At 44.0% G+C, this 22253-nt stretch overlaps 1 protein-coding gene across 1 annotated transcript in view; it reads left to right on the top strand.

Annotated features, from left to right (window-relative positions):
• LOC136864535 (uncharacterized) overlaps positions 1-22253 on the top strand; it is a 42057-nt gene that overhangs the window by 12814 nt on the left and 6990 nt on the right. The window contains exon 2 of the mRNA XM_067141640.2: positions 17828-17892. Within this exon, the coding sequence (XP_066997741.2) occupies positions 17828-17892 (65 nt within the window). The remainder of the gene's footprint in view (positions 1-17827; positions 17893-22253) is intronic.

A 22253-nucleotide genomic window follows, 5' to 3' on the forward strand; every position in this document is an offset into this window, starting at 1 on the left:
CTCAATCAGATGGCAAAGAAACCGGAACTTACAGTAAAGTGTGTAACCTATTGATGAGTTTAATTAATTTGATCAGGTTAACACCAACTGTGTCACGATTTTCATCCCAACATTGTAAGACATGTAGTACCGATGGATTTTATTTCTATCCAGCGGCGTCTGTGAAACCGTGGTGGAATGTCCGACTGATGACCTTAAGTTCGACCCAGACAGAGGCAGTCGATTTTTAAAGGGCGGTCAAAAATCTTGGCACTTCATGTTGTTGCTGTTGGCGTGTTAAAGATCGCCGGTGGCGCACTTAGTAACACCTGGCAAAATTAAATTAAATTGTACCTATCCAGCCAGTAGAATTCCACTTTCGTTGATAGACAGGAGCACAATTGGAGTATCGACACTGATAGGCAGGCAACCGAGAAAGTAGCTAAGGCCACTTTAAAACAGATTACCTCTGGCGGGCTTGAAACCCGTGATCCCATGATCTAGAGCAATGGTTTTCAAAGTGCGGTACGCGTACCACTAGGGGTGCGCGGGTTCGTCTTAACATAGCTTTTTTCAATGAGCGGTTCAGAAAAGAGGTGAGCCTGCTCATTGTCAATAAATCTTGTTTTGATTTAGTGCTCTTTTGTCTATTACTGCACAGAGTCCCCTTTCTGAACTATTCATTCTAAAATATGTGTCACTTCGTCTCTCATTAACTACCGGTAGGTATGTAAAATGCTTACTTATTGCTCTCTTTTATTTCGTTTTGTTTCGAAATCCACTCGTTCACTTCAAAATGTTCAGTAAAATGAAATGGCATATGGCTTTTAGTGCCGGGAGTGTCTGAGGACATGTTCGGCTCGCCAGGTGCAGGTCTTTTGATTTGACCCTCGTAGGTGACCTGCGCGTCGTGATGAGGTTGAAATGATGATGAAGACACACACACCCAGTCCCCGTGCCAGAGAAATTAACCAGTTAAGGTTAAAATTCCCGACCCTGCCGGGAATCGAACCCGGGACCCCTGTGACCAAAGGCCAGCACGCTAACCATTTAGCCATGCAGTGTTTAACAATCGTAATTATTGTATATCATATTGTTGCTAGGCAATGCAAACCTGGAATTCCACTCCACTGCTTCTTCATCTGTCTTGCGAAGGCTCGCCGCGTTGCCAGAAAAGGGAGCAGAAGACTCCAATGGCCGAAGCATTGGGCTATGATTAGGCAATGAAAATGCCAGGAGCAGTAATCCGGCCATTGCTGACCGCTCAAGTTTGCACTTCTTCTGTAAACTTTATTCGGAAGAAGTTACGAGGTATTCTTTGCCCAGCGACGATTATATACAATACATTATTGCTATTATTGGGGAAGAGGGCGGCTGCTTGCCTGTCATACCAGCGGCCGTGGTTTGATTCCTGGTGTTGCTGGGGTGTATGCGACTTTGAATCTCCGGCCACGAATCTTTCATGCTCCATTGCGTGCAGGCACCTTAAGCAAGCGGGATACGCAGCGGAAGAAGAAGAAGAGAAGAAGAAGAAAAAGAAGAAGGACATGATGTTAGTTAATCAGGGGCGGTGCGTCATTAAGGGCTAAAGGGGCTTAGCCCCACCAGATTTTTTTGAGATAAGAGTTTGGAAATGTTAGAATATTATTTTATATGGCGTGGGTTACTGTAGTCACGTCCTAGTTCGTCAACCATGGGCAACGGCTGAGTGGCCTAGTAAGTGGTCCTGAGAGTCGGGATACCAGTTGCTATGGAATTGGAGCACGCATCTCGGACATATTCCGAGTCATGGCCCCCCTTGTGCTCAGCCTGCTAGGACTATACAATCCACTGGTGGTCCCTAACACGTTAGAGGAGAGATCCTCACTTAGACTATGTGTAAGTAGGATAGCATCCTGCTTCGTGAATTTACCGAGCTCAGAACATGTTAAACAAGCCTCGGGCTTATGGGGGTAACGGAGTCTCAATCCCATTTGACAGGCGAGGGACTCCTTGGAAACAACTTGGCGAACGAAATGGAATTCGACGGGAAACTATCAATATCAATGGGGCTTATGGAAGAAAGTAGAACTGGCCGAGTCAGCAAAGAGGATGCATCTGGATGTGCTAGGAGTAAGTGATGTTCGGGTAAGGAGAGATAACGAGGAAGGGAGAGATGAGATTATAAAGGGCACTTGATGGGTGTTAGAAAGGGAAGGACCGGGCGAGTTGGCCGTGCTCGTAGAGGCGCGCGGCTGCGAGCTTGCATCCGGGAGATAGTAGGTTCGAATCCCACTGTCGGCAGCCCTGAAAATGGTTTTCCGTGGTTTCCCACTTTCACACCAGGCAAATGCTGGGGCTGTACCTTGATTAAGGCCACGGCCGCTTCCTTCCAACTCCTAGGCCTATCCTATCCCATCGTCGCCATAAGACCTATCTGTGTCGGTGCGACGTAAATCCCCTAGTAAAAAAAAAGGGAAGGGCAGAGTGTGGAGTAGGGCTGTTCATCAGGAATACTACTGCACGAAACATAGTTTCTGTTAGGCACGAAAATGAGCGAATGATGTGGGTATATTTGGCAGTTGGAGGAATTAAGACGAGAATTTTTGTCTCAGTGTATTCTCCATGTGAGGGTGCAGATGCGGATGTAGTTGACAAGTTTTATGAAGCATTGAGTGACATCGTGGTCAGGGTCAACAGCAAGGATAGGATAATGCTAGTGGGCGATTTTAATGCGAAAGTTGGAATAGAACTGAAGGATACGAAAGGGTGATTGGTAAATGTGGGGAAGATATGGAAGCTAATGGGAATGGGAAGCGTTTGCTGGACTTCTGTGCTAGTATCGGTTTAGCAGTTACAAATACATTCTTCAAGCATAAGGCTCTTCACCGCAACACATGGGAGGCTAGGGGTACCAGATCCATAATAGACTACATCTTAACAGACTTCGAATTCAGGAAGTCTGTTAGGAATGTACGGGTTTTCCAGATATTTTTCGATGATACAGACCACTATCTAATCTGTAGTAAACTAAGTATCTCTAGTCCTAGGATAGAGAAAGTGAAATCTGTCTGCAAAGAGGAATAAGGGTAGAAAATCTTCAGGACGAGGAACAACCAAGCTCATGGGGAGAAGGAAAATGATGTTGGTGAAATTGCGCTTGAAGAAGCGGAAAGAATGGTGAATAAACTCCATTGTCATAACGCAGCAGGAATAGATGAAATTAGACCTGAAATGGTGAAGTATAGTGGGAAGGCAGGGATGAAATGACTTTATAGAGTAGTATTAGTATGGAGTGTTGGTAAGGTACCTTAAGATTGGACAAAAACAGTAATTGCACCTATCTGTAAGCTAGGGAACAGGGAGGATTATAACAACTATCGAGGTATCTCATTGATTAGTATACCAGGCAAAGTCTCCACTGGCATCTTGGAATGGAGGGTGCGATCAGTGGTTGAGAGGAAGTCGGATGAAAACTTGTGTGGTTTCAGACTACAGAGGGGCTGTCAGGATAAGATTTTCAGTATGCGTCAGGTAATTGAAAAATATGACGAGAGGAATAGACAATTGTGTTTATGTTTCGTAGATCTAGAGAAAGCATATGACAGGGTACCGATGGAAAAGATGTTCGCCATACTGGGGGACTATGAAATCAAGGGGAGATTATAACACGGAAGAAAATGGAAACTGCAACACCCAGAAGGAGTGGTGCTACATTGCTGCAATTGAACATGCAGGATGAGTGTTCGGTTGTGCTTCGATGATTACACTTCCAGGTTCCTCTGACCGCAAGTTTAGACAACAATCAATACAGGATGTGCCTACCACGAGCTGCAATACATTGATGAATTCGTCGAGGCATGGAGTCAATAAGGCCCTGGATCGCTTCCTGAGGAATTGTGGCCCATGCTTGCTGCACTGCACGGGTCAGTTGTTCCAGAGTTATGGGTGGCTGAGGACGGTTGGCCAGTTGTCGACCCATCATGTCCCACACATGCTCAATAGGACTGAGGTCCGGGGATCTGGCGGGCAATTCTAAGGTTGTGATGTCGTGGAGAGCTTCTCTGGAGATGCGTGCAGTGTGAACCTGGGCATTGTCCTGCTGAAACATCCCATTAGCAATGTTCGCCATCATCGGGACAACCACTGGATTGAGTACCCTATCAACGTACTGTCGAGCAGTCATAGTTCCCTCAACAAGCACTAATTGTGATTTCACATTAAAACCAATAGCTCCCCAGACCATAATGCTTGGTGTTGGCCCTGTGTGCCTCTCGACAATAAGATCTGGGCGGCCCCTCTCCCCGGTACGTCGGCGCACACGATTCCGGCGACCACTGCGGGCAAGACAGAAGCGCGATTCATCACTAAAGACGACCCTATGCCATTCGTTGACCCACGTCGATCTTTCTCGACACCAGGCCAGCCTTACACGTCGATGTTGTGGGTTCAATAGAAAACCTTCTACAGGGACACGGGCTCGTAAGCCAGCTGCACGCAGGCGATTACCAACTGTTTGTTGTGTAACGTGGGGTGTCACAGCTGCTCGAATTTGCGCTGCTGTTGCATGGGGTTCCATCCCGGCCATCCGAATGATGTGGCGATCGTCTTTCACAGTTGTCTGTCTCGCTGGGCCTGTGTCAGGTCTACGAGTGTGGGTACCTTCATTTGACCACTGTTGCCATACACGTTGTACCGTAGATGCCTGTCGGCCAACACGTGCAGCAACAGTCCTTAGCGATAATCCAGCCTCACACAGCCCAATTATCCGAGCCCTCTCAAACGGCGACAGTTGTTGATAGCGTGCTCTTCTCTGTCGTCGAGGCATGTTTGACAGGGAACACTTCACTGCACAAACTGCAAGTCAACTGCGCTACACCAGAGTCCGTATACTGGAGTTGATTCCTCCGCGACCAATCACGTGGGGAGACCTGTAGCAACAATCGAATGGGTCTGAAACTTCGATCGTTTACATACCTACATGGCATCGTTCCATATCTTGAAAATCAACACAAACGACCAATGTCTTCATGGTGTTGCATATTTCCATTTTCTTAAGTGTAAAATCAATCAAATGCATTTATGTTGACGATTGTGCTTAAGTGAGGATTGATGGTAGAATGAGTTCTTGGTTCAGGGTACTTACAGGGGTTAGACAAGGCTGTAATATTTCACCTTTGCTTGTTCTTAGTTTGCATGGATCATCTGCTGAAAGGTAGAAAGTGGCAGTGAGGGATTCAGTTAGATGGAAATGTAGTAAGCAGTCTGGCCTATGCTGACGTCTTGGTCTTAATGGCAGATTGTGCCGAAAGCCTGCAGTCTAATATCTTGGAACTTGAAAATAGGTGCAATGAGTATGATATGAAAATTAGCCTTTTGAAGACTAAATTGATGTCAGTAGGTAAGACATTAAACAGAAATGAATATCAGATTGTTGATACAAAGCTCGAACAGGTAGATAATTTCAAGTATTTAGGTTGTCCGTTTCCCAGGATGGTAATATACACTGACTGACAGTGACAATGCAACACCAAGGAGGAGTGGTTCGAAAGGGATGAAGGTTGGGGAAAAGACAGAGACGGCACGGACGAATAATTGATGTTTATTTCAAACCGATATGCAGGTTACACAATGCGCACGGCATCGACTCAGTAGGACGTAGGACCACCGCGAGCGGCGATGCACGCAGAAACACGTCGAGGTACAGAGTCAATAAGAGTGCGGATGGTGTCCTGAGGGATGGTTCTCCATTCTCTGTCAACCATTTGCCACAGTTGGTCGTCCGTACGAGGCTGGGGCAGAGTTTGCAAACGGCGTCCAATGAGATCCCACACGTGTTCGATTGGTGAGAGATCCGGAGAGTACGCTGGCCACGGAAGCATCTGTACACCTCGTAGAGCCTGTTGGGAGATGCGAGCAGTGTGTGGGCGGGCACTATCCTGCTGAAGCAGAGCATTGGGCAGCCCCTGAAGGTACGGGAGTGCCACCGGCCGCAGCACATGCTGCACGTAGCGGTGGGCATTTAACGTGCCTTGAATACGCACTAGAGGTGACGTGGAATCATACGCAATAGCGCCCCAAACCATGATGCCGCGTTGTCTAGCGGTAGGGCGCTCCACAGTTACTGCCGGATTTGACCTTTCTCCACGCCGACGCCACACTCGTCTGCGGTGACTATCACTGACAGAACAGAAGCGTGACTCATCGGAGAACACGACGTTCCGCCATTCCCTCATCCAAGTCGCTCTAGCCCGGCACCATGCCAGGCGTGCACGTCTATGCTGTGGAGTCAATGGTAGTCTTCTGAGCGGACGCCGGGAGTGCAGGCCTCCTTCAACCAATCGACGGGAAATTGCTCTGGTCGATATTGGAACAGCCAGGGTGTCTTGCACATGCTGAAGAATGGCGGTTGACGTGGCGTGCGGGGCTGCCACCGCTTGGCGGCGGATGCGCCGATCCTCGCGTGCTGACGTCACTCGGGCTGCGCCTGGACCCCTCGCACGTGCCACATGTCCCTGCGCCAACCATCTTCGCCACAGGCGCTGCACCGTGGACACATCCCTATGGGTATCGGCGCCGATTTGACGAAGCGACCAACCTGCCCTTCTCAGCCCGATCACCATACCCCTCGTAAAGTCGTCTGTCTGCTGGAAATGCCTCCGTTGACGGCGGCCTGGCATTCTTAGCTATACACGTGTCCTGTGGCACACGACAACACGTTCTACAATGACTGTCGGCTGAGAAATCACGGTACGAAGTGGGCCATTCGCCAACGCCGTGTTCCATTTATCGTTCGCTACGTGCGCAGCACAGCGGCGCATTTCACATCATGAGCATACCTCAGTGACGTCAGTCTACCCTACAATTGGCATAAAGTTCTGACCACTCCTTCTTGGTGTTGCATTTGCTCTGTCAGTCAGTGTAGTAAGTGAGATTGAATCAAGGTGTAGTAAATCTAATGCAGTGAGCTCGCAGTTGCGATCAACAGTGTTCTGTAAGAAGCAAGTCAGCTCCTGGACGAAACTATCTTTACATCGGTCTGTTTTCAGACAAACTTTGCTTTACGGGAGCGAAAGCTGGGTGGACACAGGATATCTTATTCATAAGTTATAAGTAACACACATGAAGGTAGCGAGAATGATCGCTGGTACAAACAGGTGGGAACAACGGTAGGTGGGTACTCGGAATGAGTAGATAAAGGTTAAGTTCTGAATGAACTGGATGGATGAAGCTGTACGCATAAACCGGCTTCGGTGGTGGGGTCATGTGAAGCGAATGGAGGAGGATAGGTTACCCAGGAGAATAATGGACTCTGTTATGGAGGGTAAGAGAGACGACGATGGTTAGACTCAGTTTCTAACGATTTAAAGATAAGAGGTATAGAACTAAATGAGGCCACAGCACTAGTTGCAAATAGAGGATTATGGCGACGTTTAGTAAATTCACAGTGGCTTGCAGACTGTACGCTGAAAGGTATAATGGTCTATAATGGTCATGGACTTGCCCGGAAAACATTGTATAATCCATTTCAGTCACATGTTTGGATGTTTTATTGAATAACTAGCTGATGTACCCGTGCTTCGCTACGGAGTTTTACATTGTATACATAATTCTAGATTAGGTAGTGTACGCGTTGTGAGCAAGACTGCATTAAATTGCATAGCTCTTAACGTTACCCTGGGAACACGACGGGGAAATCACCAAACGTCTTTTCTCATACTTATGAAGACTGGGTTAAGGAATTTCATTGTAATGGCAGACGCTCACTGTCCACCTGCCTGTTTACATCCTCAGAAAGACTGTCTTAGTGGTTTTCCCAACTGAAATGTCCGGCTCCATGGTTAAATGGTTAGCTTGCTGGCCTTTGGCCACAGGGGTCCAGGGTTCGATTCCCGGTAGGGTCGGGAATTTTAACCATAATTGGTTAATTCCCCTGGTACGGGGACTGGGTGTACCTGTCGTCTTCACCATCATTTCATCCTCATCACGACGCGCGGGTCGCATACGGGATTCAAATAAAAAAAACTGTTCCTGGCGAGCCGAAGTCCTCGGACACATCCCGGCACTAAAAGCCACACGCCATTTGCAACTGAAATTAATATAGGTCATTAGAATGACGTCAGAACGAATGGCGCGAGTAAAAGCAATGCTTTCATATGAAATACTCGATCAAATTACAAAAACACACATTTTCTTTTAACGAACAGTAGTACGCTGCCGGTCTAACAGTACAGAGTTCCAGAGCTGGAATGACCAGACCGCAGACAGCCGTGATCCGGGAACACTCTTCATCTTTTCTCGGGTGGGGGTGGGGGTCGAATAGTGGAAAGTCCCAGGGCAAAAACTATGCCTTTTACTAATCTGTTTTCTAGGAGTACCCGATGAGTCGGAAAATCTCAATTCACTACACTGGCGGTGGAAAAATCTATCTAACTTGGAGGCAAATTTTTCCTCCGAGCCAAAGGAGAAAACCTCTCTTCTAGAGATGTGTCATTTCCTGACTGAACTGCTCCTCGGGGTGAGTAACTCTTCAAGGAAGGACTAGCTACGGAGTTGTAGTTCTTTAAGTCCCAACCGACCAATAAGACGGTTGCATGCGATATGAGCGGGACATGGTGAAACTAAGAGTAGGAGTACACGGCCGATTGGATCCCTCGCTGCGCTCCACTAGCTAGAGCGACGCATCAAGTCAGCCGTGAAGTAAGACTAACCAGAACAGAAGGTTGTTTCAGTACTCTAAAACTCAATGGGACTCAATGGGACAAAAACGTTTAAACGCATTAGCTGTACTTATTATTCATAAGGACGTCATTGCAGAGATTCCGGAATTGAACTGAAAGTTGATTGATTTGTTTGCATCGCAATCAACGAGCGCAGTTCCTTTATAAATGAGGTAACTTTTAAAGTATTTTACTGTTAGCATGCGTTAGAGTCAAGCATGCTTGACTGTACTGATAATGCCAATTGATCACCAATAAAATGTAATGACAACGTTTAATATGCGTGTATATGCCATAGCGGAAGCAATAAAAACTACATAAATAATAATAATAAAATAATAATACCCACATTAGCCTCACCTGTCATTTGAGCCACGAGCAGCTACTGTAGCTGATATTATTTGACATCCAGAAACAATCATGTGTTATTTCTGGTATAATCACAGTATTCTCGTATTTTGAGGGTAAAACAATTGAATTTTGGGGGTATGCCAACTAAAACGTTTGAATACCACTGATCTAGAGGCCTACAATATACCACTGACCCACAACGGTAGCTAAATTTCATAACATACTTTTTTTTACTAGGCTAGTGTTAAGGAGCTACGTTCTTCATTTTTTAAATTCACAACTAGCATACTGGCGTCTTCATATTCCGTACTTTTCATCTTGAAACCACTAAATGCTGAGTTAGTCCATAGTTTCCATTTACCCTCTACATGAATCTGTTACGGAACTTACCCTCACCCAATCATTTCACTATGCTCCCTCAACCTCTTGGGCGACAGTCCTAAATGTAGATCATTGATGATTGGACCTAAGTTGACTCATATGTAGAGATGATAGTTATAGGCACTAAAAACAGTAAAACTGGGCAGGCATATAGGCTCTTAAAATAGCCAAAGTAGGCATGTAATTAGGCACTAACGTGTAAAATAGGCAACGAAATAGGGGTGAAAAAATTACTTATAATTTAATAACATACTCAAGTATTATAAAAAGGAATTTACAACAAGCAACTTTTCAATATTTTCCGGTAACAATCTTGTTCTTCCTTTTTGGTTTTTTGAAGTCGCACTGACACAGATAGGTCTTATGGCGACGATGGGATAGGAAAGGGCTAGGAGTTGGAAGGAAGCGGCCGTGGCCTTAATTGAGGTACAGCCCCAGCATTTGCCTGTTGTGAAAACGGGAAACCACGGAAAACCATCTTCAGGGCTGCCGACAGTGGGATTCAAACCCACTATCTCCCGGATGCAAGCTCACAGCCGCGTGCCCCTGACCACGCGACCAACTCGCCCGGTAATCTTGTTTTCCTGTCATGCAGAATGTTTTTGTACCGACAGAAAGATCACATAAAGTGATCGTCAAAACTTCAATGAAACCACTTCATCTGGTCTTAGTTCCATTGTTTCATCTACCTCACTTCGTACGACCCTGGCTATTTTTACCATCGCTTTCCATCATGAATTCCGCTGCAGGACCCTATCGAACTTTCCGCTGACAGCGGCTACCATCCCAGAGGTTCGGTCAAAACTTCCCCGACTTCTTCCACAATCCTAAATCAGGGACATGCCACTCTTCTCCAACTCGGTGATTGCTCCCGGCATTTTGTTGAAGTTTACCTTCAGGAATGTCATATCGGATGAAACCAATGGGCAGAACAAGGTTTTATTAGCTTCTCTTATGCAGACACCATCCCCTTCATCCATGGCCGGAATGACCTGCATAAACTGGCCAACTATCAGGGCAGTGAAATAAAATCGTCAAAATTTGAACAGTAGTGTACCCACTTTTCAGTAACAGAGAAGATTGAAACATAGGTTGAATCTAACTTCGCGTTTACTGCTATAAAATGACTTTTTAAATTGTTCTCTCTTGTGATGACTGTCTTTTCGGAATCAGTTAACTCACCTGTGTATAGAGGAGGACTCGGGTTCGGTAGACGAATTCATCTTAAATGATGATGATGATGATGATATACACATTATAAACATAGTTGAACGTTGATTGGTTCTCACATATCTTAGGAGGTTGGAGGAGATGAGGGTTTCGAGGTCAAATTGTTCCATGTTTCTCCTGATGGAAATTTTCCAAGCACTATTTCTGGTGACTTCCGAGAATTCCCGCCTTTGATCGTGCGGTAAACAGATATTTTTGGGGAGATAATTCTATCGAACTCACCAGCTATAATATAATAATGCACTGAAAGAAAACCGGTTTCTTTAAAATACAGCCAAAAGGCATTTAATAGGCAATTATACTCCAAATAGGCACAAACCCCTAAAATAGGCATTTGTAAGCACAATAAAACCAACGAAATCTAGCTAAGGAGACCCTAAAACGGATTTATATCTCAAAAGCCTACGTTTCTGAACACAGGAATAAAATAGGGAAATCCCCATCTCTATTCATATGCGACTTCCTTCATCGTGTTTAACTTTAACTTGACTTGTATCTTCTTATGAGTTTCCTCCTACCATTTCTATTTCTTGACATAGGCCAAAGGGGGCCGTGATGCATCATGAAATGGATTTATAGTTCTTACCTCTCGTATATCTTCATAAAAAGTCGAAAGAGCTGAATGCTGTTCTTTCTTGGGTTGACTGTTCTTTCGGAATCAGTTGACTCACCTGTGTATAGAGGAGGACTCGGGTTCGGTAGACGAATTCATCTTAAATGGTGATGATGATGAAGATGATGATGATATACACATTACAAAATTAAGTCCCCGGAAGTCCGCATCTGGGGTGTATTGATTACTCTGATTAGCTGCCACCCCCGGAGGTCCGGGTTAGATTCCCTGTTCTGCCAAGAAATTTGAAAAGTAATAGAAGGGCTGGAACGGGATCTACTCAACCCTCGGGAGATCAACTGAGTAGAGGGGGTGGGGATCGATTCCCACCTCAGCCATCCTAGATGTGATTTTCCGTGGTTTCCCACTTCTCCTCCTGGCAAATGCCGGGATGGTACCTAAACTTAAGGCCACGGCCGCTTCTTTCCCTCTTCCTTGTCTATCTCTTCCAATATTTCCATCCCCCCCATAAGGCTCCTGTTCAGAATAGCAGATGAGGCCACCTGGGTGAGGTTCTGGTCCTCCTCCCCTGTTGTATCCCCAACCCAAAGTCTCAGTCTCCAGGACACTGTCCTTGAGGTTGTAGAGGTGGGATCCCTCACTGAGTCCGAGTGAAAAATGAACGGTAAACAGATTAAGAAAGAAAGTAAGTCCCCGAAAGGCGTATGCTTTTGTGCGGATAATCTTAAGAACTACCGTACGAAGTTTAATGCGACTTTCGCCGTTGTGCAGAGCGTTTATTGAAGAAGGTTTACGTGTAAAATAAAAAACAAAAAAAAAAACAAACAAACATTAATCCACGGCAGAAGAGGGGCGAAAAGTGGTGATTTTAATGAAGCCATACGGTCGCTTTCTTGGCTTACGTTGCGTTAACCTTCGACTACATCCCGAGCATGTGTGGACGAATTTTAGAGCGTAAAGATCCATATAGGCGGTCCCGCGGTGTAGGGGTAACGTTCCTGCCTCTTACCCGGAGGTCTCGGGTTCCATTCTCGGCCAGATCAGAGATTTTTACTTGTATCTGAGGGCTGGCTCGAGATCCATTCAGGCTACGTGATTACAATTGAGGAGCTATCTGACAGTGAGATGGCGGTCCCGGTCTAGAGAGCCAAGAATAACGGCCGAGGGGATTCGTCGTGCTGAAACACGAAACCTCATATTCTGCAGCCCTTTGGGCTGAGCAGCGGTCCAAGACCATGGCCCTTCGGGGCTGTTGCGCCATGGAGTTTGGTTTAAAGATCTGTACAAGAAAGTCCGTGACGGTATCTACCTATACCAATATTTGCAAGAAAGGTCGCCCTCGATAAACATTTTTATGTTTGCACATGAAAATTAAGCTTAAATTTAGAAGGCATATTTTGATTATTCATGTAACCCTTAGCCGGCCCCGTGGTGTAGGGGTAGCGTGCCTGCTTCTCACCCGGAGGCCCCGGGTTCGATTCCCGGCCAGGTGAGGGACTTTTACCTGGACTTGAGGGCTGGTTCGAGGTCCACTCAGCCTATGTGATTAGAATTGAGGAGCTATCTGACGGTGAGATAGTGGCCCCGGTCTAGAAAGCCAAGAATAACGGTCGAGAGGATTCGTCGTGCTGACCACACCACACCTCGTAATCTGCAGGCCTTCGGGCTGAGCAGCGGTCGCTTGGTAGGCCAAGGCCCTTCAAGGGCTGTAGTGCCATGGGGTTTGGTTTTATGTAACCCTTATCAAAATACTGTTTATTCACCTCAGTAACCCTATTTAAAATTAAAATATGTAATTTGCAGGCATGGTTCAGGAATTTTTGTCATTTTAGTGAAAGACCAAGAATGCTGTCAATATCGCGATAGCAATATGCTAACAGGCAGGCGGCCGGAAGGGCCCTGGGAAAACGACTGAGCTACGTACAGTACATTCATCCAGAGGTAAAACTACAAGGAAATCTTACAAGACCTATCACCATTAATTCTAGATAACTCTCGTATGAATCCGCGACGGGCCGCGGTAATATTCATTCAAAACCGAAATGGGCCTGAGTGACTCCAGCGACTCTAGAAATATCTGGGATAAGCTGAATAAAGTTGACATATGTATGGGGGCCACATCTTCCATGACTCATGACCAACTGCCTATTAAAATCTGGAATTTCACAGGCAAAAATGTTGAGATGGTTCATGTATGTGAGAAAGATCTGAGGCTGTTCGATATCCGTGTTCTCTGTGGCCGAAGGCCTCTTGTAAGAGACGACTAAAAGGGTATATCTAGGGGTTGCCAACTTAGGATCGTGGTTTGTCGACTACGGACTTGGGGTTGTTTCCACTAACTTTTGTCAGGCTCTTCCCTTCCATTTTTTCTATCCAGTTTCCATTGATCAATTCTCGTTCTGTCCGACTCGTTGGCTGAACGGTCAGCGTACTGGCCTTCGGTTCAGAGGGGCCCGGGTTCGATTCCCGGCCGGGTCGGGGATTTTAACCTTAATTGGTTAATTCCAATGGCACGGGGGCTGGGTGTATGTGTTTTCTTCATCATCATGTCATTCTCATAACGACGCGCAGGTCGCCTACGGGAGTCAAATAGAAAGACCTGCACCTGGCGAGCCGAACCCTTCCTGGGATATCCCGGCACTAAAAGCCATACGACATTTCATTTTTTCAATTCTCGTTCTCTTCCGATACCGATGATAGTAGGTTTATATATTTCATTTTCACGCCCTGGACATCTCCCCTTCTGATTAATGTTAAGAAGGGTGGCTACCTCCCCTTAAAACAATAATCACCACCATCACAACTAGAAACTAAATTCATGACAGAATGAATTCAGACATACTGTATACTCAAAAGCCTAAAGTGGATTAATTTCTTAAAAGGGAAAGGGCCTCTGCCAGAAAAGCGAAAGAAGCAAAACGCAAAAGCGATCTTGTAGTTTATCGTAACTGTTGATATGTCATCATAGTCACAGGACCTCCAGTTTTACGTGGAATTCGAACCACCTATGTGTCTAGATACTGAAAATTAGCTGGTACCATGCAGTCCATAGAGTCTAAAAATGAGCGAGTTTGGCTGCATTGTTTGCGTCAAGAACCTGTGAGCTGGCATTCGTAGATTGAGGGATCGAACTTCACACTGTCAGCAGCTCTTGAGAATGGTTTTCCATGGTTTCCCATTTTCACACCAGGCAAATGCTGGGCCCATGGTCGCTACCTTCACAGTTCTTCTCCTGTCCTATCTTGTCGTCGCAATAAGACCTGTCCGTGTCGGTGCGACGTGAAGAAAGGACATCAAAGGGAGGGAAAATAAAACAAGCGGTTTGACTGCGTTTCGTGCCATGTAGTAGCTGTGAACTTGTAGTCGCGAGACGGTGTTTCACACTAGGCAAATGCCGGGGCTCTTCCTTAATTAATGCCATGTTGCTATGTTTTCCCAGTCCTAGCACATTTCTATCCACCTGCCTTTGCGCGACTTTGGACAGGATTTATCTACACATTATAGGACGAGTTGATGAAAACTTACCCCACTATCAGCAGCTCTGTCGATTATTTTTGTTTTCCCACTTTCACACGAGGCATATGCGAGGGCTGTACCTTAATTAAGGCCACGGCCGCTTCCTTCCAATTCCTAGGCCTTTCCTATCCAATCGTCGCCGTAAGACATCTGTGTCGGTGCGACGTAAAGCAAATAGAAAAAAAAAAAAAATTAAAAATACATGTTTCTGATAGGTTGATTGATATTGGAGAAGGAATCAGCAGAATTGTTGACAACTTTGATACATCAACAAAACAATCTTCAAAAACTTAAGTTGGCCAACTGTGAAAATGCACATTTCTTAATAAGTTAATTAGAGTTTGCCCCGCTAGGGGGAGCAATTAAACCGATGATAGAGACATCTAACGGTTGAAAATCCAAGTATCTTGTATAACATCAGTTCAAGTTAAATTATTATTATTGTGCCGGGGGTACACTTTTTCCGTCCAATTAAACTGTGCGCCTTCTCTAAGCCCATCTATGTTATTGAACTTGGACTAATGTAATGCAAGATACTTGAGTTTGCAGCTGTTAGATGTCTCAACCATCGGCATAAGTGCCCCCTCTTGGGATTAAGGACAATTAATTTTTAAGGGAACGTTGATTTTTACTGTTGGGTAACCTTAGTTTTTTAAGATTGTTTCGTTCTTGTGCCAAGGTTGTCAACACTTCTGCCCCCCCTCCAACTCCTACATCTATCAACAAGTTATAAGTTTTGTGAAAATTTTCTCTAGCCAATTAAAATTGGGGGTGTGTACAGGCATCCAGCCTATCTGTAAAGAGTTCTGGAAACTTCCCCTCGAAATACTGTAAAAGCTGGGCGCTTTAGGGCTGCATCGTGATGTTCATCGCTCCATTTGATTGTGTGCGGTGTGTACTAGGGGGGCAGGGGCCGTAGGTTGGCGTTCGGAAGGCCCAGCAACTTCAGGTAATGGCAGAATTTTCATAACATGTGATAACTCCTGCAGATAGCTTGAGGGGAAGGTTTCAAACTTCTTTTATTAATGTAAAGTTCTGATTTCATGATTTAAATGTAGATTTTCGGCAAGTCTGATGACTCTGTTCAAATCCCTGCTGGGAAACATGTAATGTAAGGGAACAAAGAGTGATTACCCTCTGTTGATTCTCCTTCAACTTGGTATGGGTTGACTAAAGTTTCTGAACCTCTAAAATTCTTAACACACTTTTAGCATTTAATGTTTCTTATTTAGTCACTCCGGTGTAGAATAGGCTTAGCCTCTGTATCTTTGGGCCATAAGCCCACTCAGGGTTTTAAGTTGTGCTACAAGGAGTGCAAGTGTATCGCCTCCTACTCTTCTGTTCATAGCCAATCATGTTCAACCCTTTTCTTTTTACATTAAGGCCATTTAGTATGGACACTTATTGTCCCTGTTTATATTCCTGTAAAAGAAAGTGAAAAACTGTTGAACAGAAGATAAGCCCAAAATAGGACTAAGTGACTGTAAATATCTTATTTGAAGATTGTCACGTATAACCTTGTGCGCTGTTAGAAACTCATGCCTCTGAGAGGCTGGACTGCATTAACTTTTGGAGCTCAGACTCCTAGGCTATGTTAACTAGTGGAGCAAACATGCTCTTATAAGATAGTGTGCCTGTTCAGAGCTATAATGCTCTTCTCTTCTATGTTATCGTGTCGATAATTCTGTCGAGCTTTTTACCCGTTTTTGGACTCTAAGTCAATGTTGTTGAAGCTAACGAGCTCATTATTATATTGTTACTGTTTATTCAGATTTTCTATTTATCAAATTTTAAAGTAAAAAAAGAAAGAAATATGAATTTCAAAATTTAGTGCGTTAACTTATGCTCTGGTAAATTTGTTGTCCGCCCATTCACCCCAGCACCTTCTTATACATCTGTGATCCACGATATTTCCATAACAATTCTTATTCATATTTCTTCTTATTCTTTTTAACCATTTATAAATTTTAAAAAGTCATTTCCCACTCCAGTTGCCAGTGTGTTTTAAAACTATATTACAGTAAAACCTCTCATTTACGGACATCGACTGCCGGGCTGTGTAACAGACTGTTGAGGCGTTGGCTTTCTGACCCCAAATCGGCAGGTTCGATCCTGACTCCGTCCGGTGGTATTTGAAGGTGCTCAAATACTGCAGCCTCGTGTCAGTAGATTTACTGGCACGTAAAATAACTCCTGCGGGTCAAAATTCCGAAACTTCGGCGTCTCCAAAAACCGTAAAAGTAGTTAGTGGGGCGTAAAAACTATTATTATTATTATTATTATTATTATTGTTATTATTATTTATTATTATTTATTATTATTATTATTATTATTATTATTATTATTATTATTATTATTATTATTATTATTATTATTATTATTATTATTATTATTACGGACATCGACTGGACATAACAATTTGTCAGCATTTAGAAGGCGTCCTTTATTGGGAGAGAGGTTACCCATCAAACTGTAAATTTATAACATGTATTGTGTACACTTTCATTTTTAAAATGATTTTGATTACTTTAATTCTAAATACAGTATAAATGTTTTTAACATTTTGCATTGGAAAGGGAAATCATGTAATTTTATACGATGTCCAAAATAAGTTATGCAATTTAACTCAAGGATTATTAAACTAGATTTATATGCCATGGCGTGAAGAAACAAGTTAGTGAAAGAAATGAAGATAATTACAGTACGTGTCGAATTGATCGTGGTAACTGGACTTCGAACTCGCTAGTAAGGCAATGTTGTATGACTTCCTTTATTCACCCACTTCCAGCTAACTGCACTGGAGGGCTCGGTGACTGGGCTAGCACGTAGAGCTTCACTATTACGGAACCATTATTGTCTCCTTGCAAATACGAGACATTCCTGCATGGTCCTCAATTTTTTCATTAAAAAAAACCAGTACGGTGTATCACGTCTCGAAATCTCAACTGGGACCATAGTCAAGAGACAAAGCAAATTCTGTTACTCTCAAACGGCTGTCCGTGACCGTAAGGAGAGGTTTCACTGCATTTTAAGTTCTTACATAGGAAATAATAATCTTACGTATCCTGTTATTGCTCTCATTGTATTTTCTTTTCAGTGGCTGTTTTTACGTGCTTTGCAATTTTGGTAGTATCAACTTGGACGGAGTCAAAGCAGAAAAAGGTACCGTACTCCTTCAGTGAATAAAAACCTCAATAGAATGAAATGGTAATCCTCTGAATTGTATTTTATTTATCATACCATGTCCGCCTCTGTGGTGTAGTGGTTAGCGTGATTAGCTGCCACCCCCGGAGGCCCGGGTTCGATTCCCGGCTCTGCCACGAAATTTGATAAGTGGTACGAGGGCTGGAACGGGGTCCACTCAGCCTCGGGAGGTCAACTGAGTAGAGGTGGGTTCGATTCCCACCTCAGCCATCCTGGAAGTGGTTTTCCGTGGTTTCCCACTTCTGCTCCAGGCGAATGCCGGGATGGTACCTAATTTAAGGCCACGGCCGCTTCCTTCCCACTTCCTTGCCTATCCCTTCCAATCTTCCCATCCCTCCACAAGGCCCCTGTTCAGCATAGCAGGTGAGGCCGCCTGGGCGAGGTACTGGTCATTCTCCCCAGTTGTATCCCCCGACAACTGTCTGAAGCTCCAGGACACTGCCCTTGAGGCGGTAGAGGTGGGATCCCACGCTGAGTCCGGGGGGAAAACCGAACCTGGAGAGTAAACAGATGATGATGATGATTATCATACCATAATTAATCTATTTAGCATAATATATATTTATATTATCCTACTTTCTGCTGTACATTTATCGCTTCGTCTCTCTCGACGTATAGAAAAAAAGTCTGCGCGGCAAAGCAGGTTCTGTGTCCTACCCGCTCCCATCGTGGGATATTTTGGTATCTTCTAGACTAGTATCTCAATGCACTTTTAATTAGTAAATTTACTCACTGTCATATTATGCTAGTTTAACAAACTCATTCATTTTGAAGTATTCCTGCACTGATCAAAATGGATGTGTGAGTAACCTCTTCAAAATTTATATCTGAACTAGCTGATGTACCCGTGCTTCGCTACGGAATTCTCCTTTGTATACAGAATTGTAGGTTAGGTAGAATATACGTTGTGAGCAAGACAGTATTAAATTGCATAGCTTTTAACGTTACCCTAGAAGCGCGACGGAGAAATCATCAAACATCTTTTCTCATACAAAGACTGCGTTGGGGAATTTTCATTGCAATGGTAGGCCCGCTTGCCAACCATCAGTCACAATCTGACATCGTCAGAAAGACTGTCTTGGTGTTTTTCCAACTGAAATGAACATTGGTCATTACAATGACGTCAGTAGGAATGGCGCTAGTGAAAGCAATGATTTCACATGAAATATTCGATAAAATGAAAAGAACACACACATTTTCTCACTTTTAACGAACAGTGCAACGCTGCCGATCTAACAGTCCAATGTTCCAGAGCTGGAATGACCAGGCCGCAGACAGCCGTGGTCCGTGAAGCCGTGGAGAGTCTTAGGGCAAAAACTGTGCCCTTTTACTAATCTGTTTCCAATGAGTACCCGATGAGTCGGAAAATCTCAATTCACTACAATGGTGGGAGAAAAGTCTATCTGACTTGGAGGCAATTTTTTCCTCCAAGCCAGAGGAGAAGCCCCCTGTTCACTGCTAATTTTCAATAAAATGATTGTAGAATTGAATAAAAGTGAAGAGGAAGAAGCTCTTTTTAAGAAACGGCTCTTTTCAGGGTTGGATTTTGAGTTATTTAGTGAATTATGATACTATAATTTGAAATAGGCCTAAATTGTAATTCTAGACCAAGTCATACTACTACTGCTACAACAGCAACAACTACTATTACTTCTAAGTGAGCCTCTGCCTTAAGAGTGCACACTGCTCATTCAAAACAGCGCGTCAGAGTAGGGGTCGAATAGCTGCAATACTATGATAACCAGGGAGTTACGTACCAGCAGTACGGTATCAGAAAATGTATGAACCAGAGGGATGACATGCTAAAGAAGAAAGTTTTCTAACTCCCCAGCTATTTCTCACCAGTATTCAGTCAGGCTGTTATACTCTGTACGCAGCAGTAGTATCGGAGTTGATCGGCAGCATGAGAGACAAAGAACATCACCACAAACAATGGTCAATGTAATGTTATCGTTGATCAATATTATGCGCTTTAAATATTGCAGGCCTTCACATTTAGTTTTCTTCCGACTCTGAAATACCACTCTTATCATAGTCGGTACGGTAAAATTGAATAAAACATAAATGGTCGGAAATTGTATTCTCTATAATTTTTGTCATGTAGTACTCTTCGATACGACCGATAACATAGGGATTTAAAATTAGGCGCGTTCCCCTAAACTACAATTTCATACAGGGCGAATAAAATTGTTTATAACTTAGACTGTAGTTTCTTATTCCCCGACTCTATATACCGACTTTCATTAAATTCTGTTAACCCATTTTCTCGTGGCTCGGCGTTGATAGGACTTGACAACAAAAATGCAAATTCATGAATATCTGTGTTATCAAAGCCGCTACGGTAACAATGTATGACATAAATGATCGGAAATGTAATACTGTATGACTTTAGTTATGCAGTATTTATCGATAGGACCACCAATAATATAAATATTTGAGAATAAAATTTTAGGCCTTTCCCTAAACTGCAATATCGAGCTTGCATCCGGGAGATAGTAGGTTCAAATCCCACTATCGGCAGCCCTGAAGATGGTTTTCCGTGGTTTCCCATTTTCACACCAGGCAAATGCTGGGGCTGTACCTTAATTAAGGCCACGGCCGCTTCCTTCCAACTCCTAGGCCTTTCCTATCCCATCGTCGCCATAAGACCTATCTGTGTCGGTGCGACGTAAAGCCCCTAGCAAAAAAAAAAAAAAAACTGCATTATCACTCTGCGTGAGTAAAATGACTTAGGCTATAGCCTAGATTGTAGTGGCTCATCCCCCGACTTTACATATCGATTATCATTAAATTCTCTTCAGCCGTTTTCTCGTGATGCGTGTACAGACAGACAGACAGACAGACAGACAGACAGACATTACGGAAAAGTAAAAAGTGCATCTCCTTGTTACGATGGACATGACCGATACAGAAATACCGTTCTCTTCAAATTCTGAGCAATGTACAGACAAAACTCTTATATTTGATATCTATATATATAGATATATTGAATGATAGTTCTTTTAGATCTAGTGGCAGTTTATTAAACAACTTAACAGTGGTTCGGGGACAGTGTGTGTGTGTGTGTGCGCGTGCGTGTGTGTGTGTGTGTGTGCCATCTTCAGCATTAGAATTCATCACAGGTAGGGCCCCATCAGGTCGCCTATCAGGCGTCTCCGGGGGCCACGCGTCATTATTACTAACGAAATGGTTTGAATCAGTCTTTTGTAGCCTGTAAGATGGTACATCGACATGGTGAACAGCAGTTCTGAGCTTGATTGTATCGGATTTTGCCTATATCTTATGGTAGGTAAGGTGTTCCTAAGCCGGAGTTTACGTGCGGTAGGGTGGCCAGTTCCTTTCCGCTCCTCCATTCCCTTACCCCCATCAACAGCGCGTGGCAACCCATCCAACTCCTGACCACGCCCAATGTTGCTTAACTTCGGAGATCTCATGGGATCCGGTGTTTCAACACGGCTACGGCCGCTGGCTATATCTTAAGAAGTGTATTATAAATATATGTGTTCGCAACAGTCATGAAAGAGAACTTAAAGAAGACTGCAGTAGGCAGTCATAGGCGATTTTGTTACAATACGTAATGCCCTTTCCTGGAGAAGTAAAACTTCAGAAATCCGGCAGGAGTTTCACCAGAGTAGAATTCCATATTGAAGTATACTATGAAAGAATGCAATGTAAACGTTCAGAAGATATTTACCGGAAACTTCATCACCGTTGGCTCTCAAGAGATACGCTGCTCTTGAAAGTCGATTTGAAATAAAATGTATGTGATCGTCTCGGTACAAGTTTGGATCTAAATGTATTCCAAATAATTTTGCTGGTTACTATGATCTAGTTGACTTTTATTTAAATGAAGTATCATTGAGTCTTGTTTTTAAAATCATTTATACCGAGAGCCCGAATGCAGCTGCCATACTTAGAACACTGAGCTCTTCGACTATTTTGGCCTCATTTAAAAGTGTATTATCACCTGAATATAAAACTGAACAGGCATCAGACCCTATGTTATAAGGCAAGTAATTTACTTGTTCGTGAAGTAGAAAGGGTCGTAGGACGAGCCTTGTGGAACTCCATGTTGAATATGAAGTTTGTTCGATCGAATTCCTTTTACTTGAACCGCTTGCTTTCGATTACTCAGGCAGAAAACTAAAATGTTCAGAGGCCTAATTCAGGTCCTTGGAGTCGCCACTCTACAGGCGACTTACGTGTCTGTGAGGATGGGGCCAGATCTTAAATGAATTCTAATGCTGAAGATGGCATGAACACCCAGCCCCGAGCCAGACGAGTTAACCAGTGGATGTAAAAATCCCCAACCCAGCCGG

The sequence above is a fragment of the Anabrus simplex genome, chromosome 1 (assembly GCF_040414725.1).
Source record: "Anabrus simplex isolate iqAnaSimp1 chromosome 1, ASM4041472v1, whole genome shotgun sequence".
NCBI lineage: Eukaryota > Metazoa > Arthropoda > Insecta > Orthoptera > Tettigoniidae > Anabrus > Anabrus simplex.